Here is a 12,850-nt window from a genome sequence, read left to right on the forward strand (position 1 = left end):
TAATCCCATAGAAAATCTGTGGAGGGAGCTGAAGGTTAGAGTTGCCAAACGTCAGCCTCGAAACCTTAATGACTTGGAGAAGATCTGCAAAGAGGAGTGGGACAAAATCCCTCCTGAGATGTGTGCAAACCTAGTGGCCAACTACAAGAAACGTCTGACCTCTGTGATTGCCAACAAGGGTTTTGCCACCAAGTAATAAGTCATGTTTGGCAGAGGGGTCAAATACTTATTTCCTTCATTAAAATGCAAATCATATTATAACATTTTTGACATGCGTTTTTCTGTATTTTTTTGTTGTTAATCTGTCTCTCACTGTTCAAATAAACCTACCATTAAAATTATAGACTGATCATGTAAGGGCTGTCTTCGGAAGAAGTGGACCAAAACGCAGCGGAGTTAGTATTCGTCATATTTAATCAAACGGAACACTATACAATTTAACAAACAAGAATAACTGACAGCCAACACAGTCCTGTCAGGTGCAAACACAATGACAAGAACAATTACCCACAACCCCCAAATGAAACGTAGACTACTTATGTGTGACTCCCAATCAGCCACAACCCTCTACAGCTGTGCCTGATTGGAAGTCACACGGCCAAAATAAACGAAACACAAACACATAGAAACAGAACATAGAACGCCCACCCAATGTAACACCCTGGCCTAACCAAAATAAAGAACAAAAAACCCCTCTCTATGGCCAGGGCGTTACAGATCATTTCTTTGTCAGTGGGCAAACGTACAAAATCAGCAGGGGATCAAATACTTTTTTCCCTCACTGTACATTTTAGATGTGTATGAAAATTAGTTTTTTTTGCAAGTCATTAAGGCTATATATCCATTGTTTAGATTGAATGGAATGTTCGTATCCTGTATATTTTGACTGTCGTGTTACTAGTATTTATTGAGATCCCCAATTAGCCGCTGCCAAAGCGATATGGTGATACACTATATGTACAAAAGTATGTGAACACCCTTTCAAATTAGTGAATTTGGCTATTTCAGACACACCCATTGCTGACAGGTGTATACAATCGACCACACAACCATGCAATCTCCATAGACAAACATTGACAGTAGAGTAGCCTTACTGAAGAGCTCATTGACTTTCAACGTGGCACCGTCATAGGATGCCACCTTTCCAACAAGTCATTTCGTAAAATGTCTGCCCTGCTAGAGATGCCCCGGTCAACTGCAAGTGCTGTTATTGTGAACTACTGAGTTCCAAACTGCCTCTGGAAGCAACATCAGCACAAGTACTGTTCATCGGGAGCTTCATGAAATGGGTTTCCAAAGCTTGCTGCCATTGAACTCTGGAGCAGTGGAAACGCGTTCTCTGGAGTGATGAATCATGCTTCACCATCTGGCAGTCCGACAGACGAGTCTGTGTTTGGCGAATGCCAGGAGAACGCTACCTGCTCGAATGCATAGTGCCAACTGTGAAGTTTGATGGAGGAAGAATAATGGCCCCTTAGTTCCAGTGAAGGGAAATATTAACACTACAGCATACAATGACATTCTAGACAATTCTGTGCTTCCAACTTTGTGGGAAGGCCCTTTCCTGTTTTAGCATGACAATGCCCCCGTGCACAAAGTTAGGTCCATACAGAAAGGGTCCACATACTCTTGGTCATTTAGTGTATGTGGTTGTCTCACCTAGCTATCTTGAGATGAATGCACTCTGGATAAGAGTATCTGCTCAATTACTAAAATGTCAAATGTAAATGCTTTACATAAAGATCTCATATTACTGTGTTGAGTAATTTATTTATAAATGTTTTTAAATATTGATGTCACAAATGTATCATTGGTACATTTCATTATGAAACATGTAGTTATTTGTTATATTTGACTGTGCAAAGCACAACAGTACTACTTATTTCTTTTAGTGAGGCAGATATATCTCTCTCAATGCACAAAAGATAAACAGGGCATAGGCCTACCCCCAAAAATCTCTTTCCCTGCATGCTTTTCTTTTTCTCTTTTTTTCTATGTAGGATGTGGTTAGCACAGTCACTTCCTGCGTCTCTTCTGAGAGGTTTCAGAGACAAAGAGGTGTGCAGGCGAGTCAAAGACCTTTCACATTGGGTCTCCACCCACAGTGGAACTTGATGCTTGGTTCTGCCTGTCCTTACTATCTTGGGCAGACGTTGTATATGAGAAACGGGTGGTGTTGGCTTTGTTTCTGTGGGCTGCTGTCCACTGTAGAGCTGTAAACTGAGGAGATCCTTGTAGACTAAGGAGGACAGGGCAAGGTGGGGTGAGGGACATGGCGTCCCTTCTGATGCGTATCTTTCGTCTGGGCCCGGAGAAGAAGAGGGTGAAGCATTATGAGAACCTCCGGAGAGACGTGGACCCGCGAGAGACCTGGGACACCCAGGGGGAGCTGGGAGACGGGGCCTTTGGGAAGGTCTACAAGGTACCAGCAGGCTGGGGCCCGATACTCAACTTCTTTTAACTTCTGGTCTGGTCTTGTCAACTTTCCTCTCTAAACCAAAACAAATCCATAAAAATATTACATTTAAGATGAAAATTCTATCATCTCTGATGGGATGGAGAGTAATGGCGCCTAGCTCTGGATTTAATTCAATATGGCAATGATGGAGTGAAATGATGTCTCAGTGCAAAACAAGAGCAGCCAACCGTGTTACCAAACTTTGTAGTGCTTTTGATTTAAAGCTGTGTTGTGGATCTTCTCGATGGTAGGCAGAGTATAGCATGCGTCATGAGGCCATACTGTGGTTTGTCGTTTTCCTGTCAACCCATACAGGCTGAAATATAACTTCCTGTCTTGACGTATAACCCACACGCATCCGCTCTTCTGTTTCTGCAGAAACACCTTGACTGTTGTTGCACTTAGCTGACTGACTTCCAACTTTAATGTGATGGTTTTATTCTTCATTTGTAAATTGTAAATGTAAAATACTGTATTATCATTGAATCCAAGATGCAAAGAACTAGGGCCACCTAGATTAGAGTGATGTCATGTGTATCTCTCTCACTGGTATATGAGTTCAAGGTATTGTTTGTGGTATTTTGAACTGTCTTTTTTCATACAAAGCGTTTGATGCAAAGCCTGCGGGAAGATGATGAATAACAAATAATATATAGACTAAAGCCAGTATAACGTAGATGGCACCGTAGAGACCGTAGTGTATTCCTCTGTCTGTTTTCAGGCCCAGAACCACATCACTGGGGCCCTGGCTGCTGCTAAAGTGATGGAGGTACGCAACGAGGAGCAGCTTGATGACTATATCACCGAGATCGACATCCTGGCAGCCTGCCGCCATAGCAACATCCTTGGGTTGTTGGACGCCACCTTCTTTGAGGGTTGGCTGTGGGTGAGGTCTTTTTCAGCTGTTTGACTCCATTGCTAGGTGTCAATATTAATGCACTGGGTCAGGACTTTTGGGAGGGGTTTCAGTGAACTATGTGAAATCTGTGAAATCTGTCGTTCTGCCCCTGAAGAAGGCAGTTAACCCACTGTTCCTAGGCCGTCATTGTGAATAATAATTTGTTCTTAACTGACTTGCCTAGTTAAATAAAGGTTAAATAAAAAATAAATACAAACACTATCCAAATCAAAAACTATCCATATCAAAATATATATACAGTTAAGGCTTTTGATGATTGATCGTTGAAGATTCAATCTCTTTCTGTCCCATAGATCCTGGTTGAGTTCTGCCCAGGGGGGGCCTTGGATGACATCATGTTAGGTGGGAGCCAAAGCGTCATGCACTCCTTGGTTTCCATTTCTTTCGTTTTTCCTTCTCTGAGAAGCCACTGCTTGTCCTTATATGTTATTGTGTTTGTGTATTTGTGTGGGTGTGTGTGTGTGTGCGTGTGTGTGTGTGTGTGTGTGTGTGTGTGTGTGTGTGTGTGTGTGTGTGTGTGTGTGTGTGTGTGTGTGTGTGTGTGTGTGTGAACCCCCCAGAGCTGGAGCGAGGCCTGTCTGAGCAGCAGATCAGTGAGGTATGCTGTCAGACCCTGCAGGCTTTGTCCTACCTCCACCAGCACCACATCATCCATAGAGACCTGAAGGCAGGCAACATCCTCCTCACCATGGAGGGACACGTCAAACTGGGTACAAAACTGCACAGCACACTCCTACAACTACTGGATTATAATCTCTCTCTCTCTTTCTCTCTCTTTGTCCATCTTTTCTCTCTGTCTCTGTTCCGTTCTTTCTCTCGGATTTTCCATCCATCCGTCCGTTTACCTGTCTACCTAACTGTGTGTCTGTCTAAATGTTGTTTATAAGTCTATCCTAGTGTCTCTCTTATAGTGTATCAGTGCCTCTCATTGAGTCCTCTCAAAGCCCTGTTTCAATCCCCAGCCGACTTCGGAGTGTCTGCCAAAAACATACACACCCTCCAGAAAAGAGCCACTTTCATTGGAACCCCTTACTGGTTTGTCTTACTCCTATCATTTTTGTATATGTTTAAACGTTAATAGCATGCAGCCACATTCCCATGTGCATTCTTTTTCAACAAACACAATGTCTAAATTTGTCCGTCTGTCCCTCTGTCTGCCCGTCCGTCTATCCCAGGATGGCTCCAGAGGTGATCCAGTGTGAGACCTCCAAGGAGAACCCGTACGGCCCCAAGGCGGACGTCTGGTCCCTGGGCGTGACGCTAATCGAGGCTGCAGAGATGGAGCCCCCTCACCACTCACTCAACCCTATGAGGGTCCTGCTCAAAATCACCAAATCCCCCCCACCCACCCTCAGCAACCCACGCCTCTGGTGAGTCAGGGACAGTCAGTCATACATGGAGATGTCTCTATTTATATGAATCAGTGGTGGCTGGTGGCACCTTAAATGGGGAGGGCCAGCTCATAGTATCAAACACATGGAACACATATTTTCCCATAGGGAATAGGGTGCATTTTGGGATGCGTCACCTGAAACCTATACCCATCCCTGTGGCCCTGCACTGTGCTCCCACTTTCAGGTCCTCCCACTTCCAGGACTTCCTGCGGAGGGCGCTGCAGAAGAACCCTGAGGCCCGGTGGGGAGCCCAGCAGCTCCTGGCCCACCCCTTCCCCTGCGCTGGACGGGACGGTCGAGCCCTGAAGGAACTCATCGCCGAGGCCAAGGCTGAGGTGATGGAGGAGACAGCGGTAAGAGATGGGGGATTCTTCCCAAATGGCACCTTATTCCCCATATAGTTGACTACTTTTGATCAGGGCCCATAGGCTTTGGTCAAAAGTAATGCACTATATAGGGAACAGAGCTCGCCAGCTTGTAGTCCTAAACAACAGAAATGAGTGACCTTTGGTTCGTTCGGCCATTCCTATGGGGAAAATTCATGGGGAAAGAATGGGGTTTTGGGATAAATGCCGAAAATAAGGTCTGAGGTTTGCACAGGCTTAGGAGGTCTTATACGTTTTGTTCTATGTAATAATACAAGTTACTTAACATGAACTTTATGAATTATGAAGCCTTTATGTGCTTGTTTTGATTACATAAATGCTTCAAAATTCACAAAAAGTGATGAAGATTATCTCATAGAACAAAACGTATAAGATCTCCTATGCCTGTTTTTACCACAGACCTTATTTTCGGCGTTTGTCCATAACCCCTCCAAAACCCCCCATTCATTTCCCCATAGGCATAGGTCAACGAGCCATGGTGGAGTACAGAAAGACGGCATTACTATTGCTCTCCATTGAGTGCCATTGGGGATGCCGACTTGATTTGAGGGAGTGATGCCTTTCTAATAGAGATCTGCTTCGATCTAAAACGTGTTCGGAAAGTTTCTCTATTTCTGATTCTACACAGTATACTGTAGGTGGAAGTTCATAGATCAACTTTCCAACATTTTGTCCTTTGAGTGTTTTTATTTGTCTTAAAGTAGATAGGACAGAAAATAGGTTCAATTGAAATTGCCTCCTAAAGTCTGTCTTAAATTAACAACAATGGTAACACATCCTATTATTTTCTCTACCAGTCCCTGATCGACCATGGGGGCTCTCTAGACGAGGACACGATTGTGGGGTCGGATGGAGGGACTGCCCAGTCTGAGAAGGGGCAGGAAGAAGAGACAATGCAGGTACCAGAGAAACCTCAGGAGGGCCCATCTATCATACAGGCTGGTATGAGTCCACCACCACCTCCACCCAACCCTGACCCAGTCTCTTCCTCCACCCCAGTGAAAGATGGGGGCACCGCTGGGACCAGGGTGGAGACTCCCAACACGGACAGGGCCAGAAAGCTGGCCAGGCGTCTGTCGGTCTGGGAGCCAGGGACCTTTCTCTCCTTTCTGACCACTGGGTCTCGGCGCTGCAAGTCTGGTCTCTGGGGAGACACCCCCTCCATTCCAGCCAATCAGACCCAACAGAACAAGGAGGACAGTCCCACTGGCCAATCAGAAGAGCAGGAAGTGACACATCCAGCAGGAGAGAGAGATGCAGGGGATGCGGAGAAGGATCTGTGTGAGAATGTTGGGAGGGGCAGCTTGGAGGGAGGGATCACTCAACCCATCACTGAAACAAATGACACAGGAGATGATGCAGAAGAAAAGGTTGAGGGGCAGAAAAAAGAGAAGGAGGAAATTTCAAATGACTGTGAGGCCCAAGACCTTGACCTGGAAGTGGTTTCTTCTTCTGAACAGGAAATAGTAGGCATCCACACTGATATGAACCAAAACAGTACCAATGACTCTGTTGGTGATGCACTTGACTCTGACAATAAACAACCAATTACTGAGGCTCAATGTTCAGTTAAGGAAATTGGTATCCTCAAATCAGCACCAAATAATGATACTAAGCATAGGGTAGAAGAAGCTCCTCGCCAGTTAGTGCACACACTAAATCCACTGGTTATAGCCTTGTCTTTGGAAATGCCCCACCCATCCACAAAAGAGAGAGGAGAAACCCAGCACTCAGTGCTAGACTTTCTGGATCTGTCCACTCATAACCACTTCAAGATGGCCACCAGTGGGAAGGCTGAGGAAGAGACAAAACAGAGCAAAGACGAGAGGACGGAAGGGACCAAGGAGGAAATACAAAAGGAGAGGGGAGAGGAGGAGCAGGAGCAGGACAAGGATGAGAAGATTTTAGAAGAGAATGAACTACATGCTAAGAGAGATGAAGAGGCAGAGCACGAGGGGAGTATGGTAGAAGAAAGGGATGAGATGCAGATAAATGAAGAAGGCATACAAGACAAGACATATGTAGAAGAAGAACAGGAGGTCAAGGTGGAGTTAAAGACAAGCGAGGGAGAGACAAGCGACTGTCCAGACATTGAGAAAACTCCAGACAAAGGAATGGACTTAAAAGAACATGAAGCAAGTCCTGAAATGGAGGATGGAGAATCTAAGAGTGATATTGAAGAGACCGTACAATCAGAACAAACAGGAGAAATACAGACTGAAACAGAGAAGCAAAGAAGTGAATCAACAATGGAAGTTGAGACCAGTGAAAATGAGAAGAGTTTGAGGGCAGACACAGAAGATAAAATCCTTGATATCAGAGTGACTGAATGTGAAAATGTAGAGAGAGCAGAGGACAGAACAGAGGGAAAAGATGAACAGAGTAAAGAGGAGGACCTTGGATTAGAAAGTGATAACATTGTGATTATCCAAGCACAAGAAACCAATATGCAGGAACCGAAAGAAAAGAGAAACAAACAAGAAGACAGTAAGGGAGAAGAGAAGATGACTGACCCCCCAACTGGAGAACCTATGATGAAGGTAAACTTGACCTTGGAGTCAAATAGTGGGAGGGAGGAAGGAGGGAAAGAGGAAGGAGAGAAGAAGCTGGAGGAAGGAGGTAAGGAGGAGGAGGCAGGTCAGACCAAATTAAACATATTGACCGAACAGAGCTCAACTAGATCTCAGGGAACAGCTACAGACACAGTACACCTGAACTCAGCATCAAATGGAAACTGGCACCAAGTGACAGACAATCAACCCAAGATGGCTGCCACTGATGACCAAGCTGACATGACAGAGAAAGACAACTCAACAATGACAGTCTCAACAATGTCAAGACCTGTAGAGGTGAGTGATAGTGATCAGGGAAGGCTGGCACCCATTGGTTCCCAAAGTGAATATAATACAGAACATAAAACACAAGGGTACAATTTATTAAGGTTAAAGAGACATTCCACACCAAAATCAAAGTTTCTCAGGTGCTTTCAAAACTCAAAAGTTGTCCACATTTGAGGTCTGAAAACATCTGACAAAAGTAGATTTTAGAGTGTAATTTCCCTTTAAGAGAAGTAATAAGAAGTGTTGTGTGCTTCCCTAGATAGGTTACACCAACTAAACAGAGGCACTTTGTGACTGTAATCTTTTCTTTGTTGTATTCCAGGAGTTGATCCATAACAGGAAGACGGTCAAAAGGACCCGGAAGTTCATGGTGGACGGCCGAGAGGTCAGCGTCACCACGTCAAAGGTCCTGAAAGAGACCGATGGGAAAGAGCGGCACATGCGGTCCGCCAGGTAAACTTTTCCCTCTGGAAACAAGGCTTGGGCTCCAATGGAAAAATAACTAGATTAAGGATAGACTCAGAATTTCAAATATGTCTTGGATGGGAGACTTGAACACATTCATATTCAATACATTCACTTCATTAGTATGTTCAATCTCCCGTGTGTGTGTGTGTCCGTGTGTGTCCGTGTGGGTGTGTGTACCTGACTATGCAGGCGCCAGGAGCTGCAGGCATTAAAGCTCCTTCAGAGGGAGGAGCAGAGAGAGTACTCCCAGATGGAGCAGCGGCTGCAGCAACAGAGAGAGATGATGTTCCGACAGATCGCCCAGGAGATGACAGTGAGTAGTGGGAGCCAGAGTCCTGTATGCGGAATATTTAGATAAAGCCTGGAATAAAACAAGAAGGGCTACCTATAATTTCATTATAATATAATATTTAGCTTCTATATAGAAAATGGCAAAGTACTGTATGTATATACTGTAAATTGTGTGTAGGCCTGTCTCCCACTTGAATCTTTTCTTTGTGCCAGACTGGGTTCAAATGCCTTCTGTTTCATTTTTCTGTATTTATTTATCTGTATATGTATGTATGTATGTATGTATGTATGTATGTATGTATGTATGTATGTATGTATGTATGTATGTATGTATGTATGTATGTATGTATGTATGTATGTATGTATGTATGTATATGTTTACTGCTCTAGGGATATAGTTATTTTTTGGATAACATTATTTACTATTATGTATTCTATTTTTTCACTATTTATACGATTCGCACTGCAAAGAACAGAATTAATGTTTTCCTCATTCATGTGACCACCAATACTCGGTCATGCACGTGACAGACCAATACCTCACGAGTCTTCTTCTCTCTAAACTGAGACCTTGAAACTGAGATATCCCTTTCTCTAAACAAGGTTCTGAGCGTACTGCCAAATTGCAGATACTAATAGTGAGGATTCACTGAATTATCACAGTGAATTATTGTAATGTTTGTGTATGTGTCAATTAATCCCATAAGGGCGATATGACACGAAAATATAATATAATTCATATAATCTACATACGGTTATTACACCATTGTGACTTCCAAAAACACTATTTTTTTCAGGTTTTAAGGTATGGGATTTGAATTTAACGACCTGAACAACTAATTTTCAATATTGAGTGATTGCATGAGATTTGTGGCAATCTTTTCCCCCTTCTTACAAACTCAAGCAAATGTGGTGTGTTTTGTGTGCATTGTGCAGAGCAAGAAGCAGTATTACGACGGTGAGCTGGAGCGGGTAGAAAAGCAGTATGTTCAGCAGAGCAGCCGCATGGAGACAGAGCACACAGCCAGGCTCAGAGAGGACGCACGCAGACTCAAGAGCCAGCAGGAGCGAGAGCTGAACCGCAAGGCTGCTGTACTGAAGGCTCAACCCAGAGAAGTACACCGATTCGCACGCAAACACACGCACACACAACACGCACGCACGCACGCACACACACACATACACACCAACACACACACAGAGAGCCCTTGGTATATCTTGTTTCCTCTTGTGTTCATCCCAGGAGGCGCGTTACCTGCAGAAGCAGCAGCAGGAGCTCAATGAGACGCTCCAGAAAGGAGTCCAAGAACACAAGAGGAAGGTGGCCTCTATGGAGTGGGACATCACTGTCAAGACCCAGCAGCTTAAGAGAGGTACACACATGCACGCACACGATCAGCACACACTCACGTACGCATGCCTCTACGCACTCACAAATTGGTTATGATTATGGGCTGCTTTATGACAATGGTTAGGCACAAATCACAGACCGACAGGAAATTAGACATTGATCACAAAGGTGACATTGACTGTGTTTGTGCCTATAGAAATATTTGATTCATTCACATATATGTGCTCCTTGCCTGCAGCCCGGGAATCAGTCATTTGGGAGATGGAGCAACGTCATCTGCAGGAGAAGTACCACCTCTTCAAGCAGCAGGTGAAGGAGCAGTATTCACTGCAAAGACAACAGCTCACCAAGAGGCACAGCAAAGTGAGTTGGAATGCTCTCAATAAGAACCCTAACCCCCCAAACTTGCATACTTAAATGCACACACAAAGACACACGCACGCACGCACACACACACACCATGACACCATGACAATGATCACCTCTCCCCTGTCCTTTCCCAGGATACAGACAGGGCGTCCCAGTTCCATCGGGCATTGCTGGATGAGCAGAGGGACCAACAGGCCCAGGAGAGGACCCAGCTCCAACGAGCCCAGCGCACCGAGGCCAAGGCCAGGCTGGCCCACTTCAAGCAAGAGTTGAAGACACTGGGCCTGAGTGGGCAAGAGCACAGGCAACGCCTCACACTGGTCAGTACAGGGACTTGTATGGCTTCTCAGTTCCCAAATAGTTAACATTCTTTGCTGTGCTCAATTGGCCACTAGTAATTGTTTGTTTGGCAATCCTCTTTGTCTCCGTCTCTGTCTCTTTTTCTCTCCCTCTCTCACAATTTCTATTTCTTTCTCTCTCTCTCCGTATGTCAGTTTATGTCGGAGGAGGAGGGCAGGCAGCGAGCGGAGAGGCAGAGTTTGCAGCAGGTCCAGGAGGGCCAGCTGAGGGAGGTGCAGGAGCAGTGTGACGACAATATGACTGAACTCCAGGAGCTGCAGGTACACTACACTACACACCAAGTGCTAGCAAGCTCACTGGGTTGTAGATATTCATGCTATATCTACTATAAACTGGTATACTCTATAATAGAATGTATTCATTTAATCAAATAAGCATAATTGATTATATAAAGAAAATACAAAACATTTCTGCGTGTGTGCTCGTGTGTGTGTTTCAGAATGAGAAACTGCAGCTGTTAGTTGATATGGAGAAGAAGAAGATTCGGAGACTGGAGGATGAACACACTCTGGAGCTGAACGAGTGGAAAGACAAGCTGGCCTGCAGGAAAGAGGTATGGGAGACAGAGAAAGAAGAGAGGTTGTTGTGGGAATAGTGTGTTGAATGGCAAAGCAAGTAGGGAGAAAGGAGACAGTGAGTGGATATTGTTCAATGCCATATCCATTAGCCATGCACACCATGGTAACAGATTAACAATGAGAGGCAACAGGGCAGTATTTATTTATTTTATTTTCTATTTTATTGTTATACTTTTCACCCATTTTTCTCCTCATTTTCGTGATATCCAATTGTCCTATCGCTGCAACTCCCATACGGACTCGGGAGAGGCGAAGGTCGAGAGCCATGCGTCCTCTGAAACATGACCCGCCAAGCCGCACTGCTTCTTGACACAGTGCTCGCAAGCCAGCTGCACCAATGTGCCGGAGGAAACACCGTACAGCTGGAAACCAAAGCCAGCGTGCATGCACCCGGCCGCCACAAGGAGTCTCTAGAGCGCGATAGGACATCACAGCCTGCCAAACCCTCCCATAACCCTGACAACGCTGGGCCAATTGTGCGTCGCCTCATGGGTCTGCCGGTCGCAGCCGTGCCTTAGACCGCTGTGCCACTCGGGAGGAAACAGGGCAGTATTTTAAATCTGAAAACATGCTCCCGTCGCACTTGTTGTCCTTGGAGATCTGAAAAGGTTCATTAAGGTCAGGTATGGCTCCAAGGAGAAATATTGTCATATCCATTAGACATGCATGCACTTCTAACAGCTTGTTGTTTGAAGGGACATCAGGGCTACACTTTGAATCTCAAAACATGTTCCTTTGCACTTGTTGACTTGACCTCGATGACCTGAAAGTTTGGTGGGGCAGCATAGTACAGAAAGTCTGTCCGTGTTTGAACCTGTTTATGCCTGAGTGTGCAGGCATAGTCTGCTATAGTGTGTGTCTGCGTATCTATCTGTGTGTCTATGTGTCTGTCTGTCCATCCGTCATCCTTCCATCTGTCTGTGTTTGAATATGTTTCTGTCTGTGTGTGCAGGTGTTGGAGGAAGACCTGGCTCGCCGGAGGAGAGAGAAGGAGGGATCGAAGAGACGGGGGAGTGAGCCTGAGTCCAGGTTTGCACCTCGACGCTCACGATTCTTCTCAAGCCTCAACTTCTCTTAACTGACCACGACCAAAAGAGAAAACAATCCTGAAAAATCAAACTGCGTTTTATATCAGACACACACTCTCACAGGGAACTCACATACGTGTATATAAACAACATACTATCTATTTTACATTCTACAGAGGAGTGAGTATAAGAGGAATTAATGACAATATATATATTTTTGTCAAATATTGTATATGCCTCTCTTGCAAGAGAATAGAGGACATGTTTGTACATATTTCAATGAAGGATGTGTAGCAAGCTACTTTAGTATGTGTTCTTTCAAACACTGTTGTGGGGCAGACATTTCCATTCTATTATTTTTAACCTAATGTTTGCAATAAATTACAAATCCATAAAAAATGTTGGTCA

At 44.7% G+C, this 12,850-nt stretch overlaps 1 protein-coding gene across 1 annotated transcript; it reads left to right on the forward strand.

The window, feature by feature from the left end:
• The first annotated feature begins 2,037 nt into the window (after nucleotides 1-2,037).
• Nucleotides 2,038-12,841, forward strand: si:dkey-81j8.6 (serine/threonine-protein kinase 10). The gene is made up of 17 exons (XM_029693636.1): nucleotides 2,038-2,422; nucleotides 3,180-3,344; nucleotides 3,671-3,719; nucleotides 3,938-4,087; nucleotides 4,340-4,412; nucleotides 4,553-4,747; nucleotides 4,956-5,124; nucleotides 5,955-8,006; nucleotides 8,320-8,450; nucleotides 8,655-8,778; nucleotides 9,693-9,872; nucleotides 10,000-10,129; nucleotides 10,346-10,470; nucleotides 10,611-10,796; nucleotides 10,971-11,096; nucleotides 11,276-11,389; nucleotides 12,367-12,841. The coding sequence occupies exons 1-17, from the start codon at nucleotides 2,273-2,275 to the stop codon at nucleotides 12,490-12,492; spliced, it is 4,245 nt and encodes a 1,414-aa protein (XP_029549496.1). The 5' UTR covers nucleotides 2,038-2,272; the 3' UTR covers nucleotides 12,493-12,841.
• The last annotated feature ends 9 nt before the right edge of the window (nucleotides 12,842-12,850 follow it).

Source organism: Salmo trutta, chromosome 16 (genome assembly GCF_901001165.1).
Source record: "Salmo trutta chromosome 16, fSalTru1.1, whole genome shotgun sequence".
Classification (NCBI taxonomy): Eukaryota; Metazoa; Chordata; class Actinopteri; order Salmoniformes; family Salmonidae; genus Salmo; species Salmo trutta.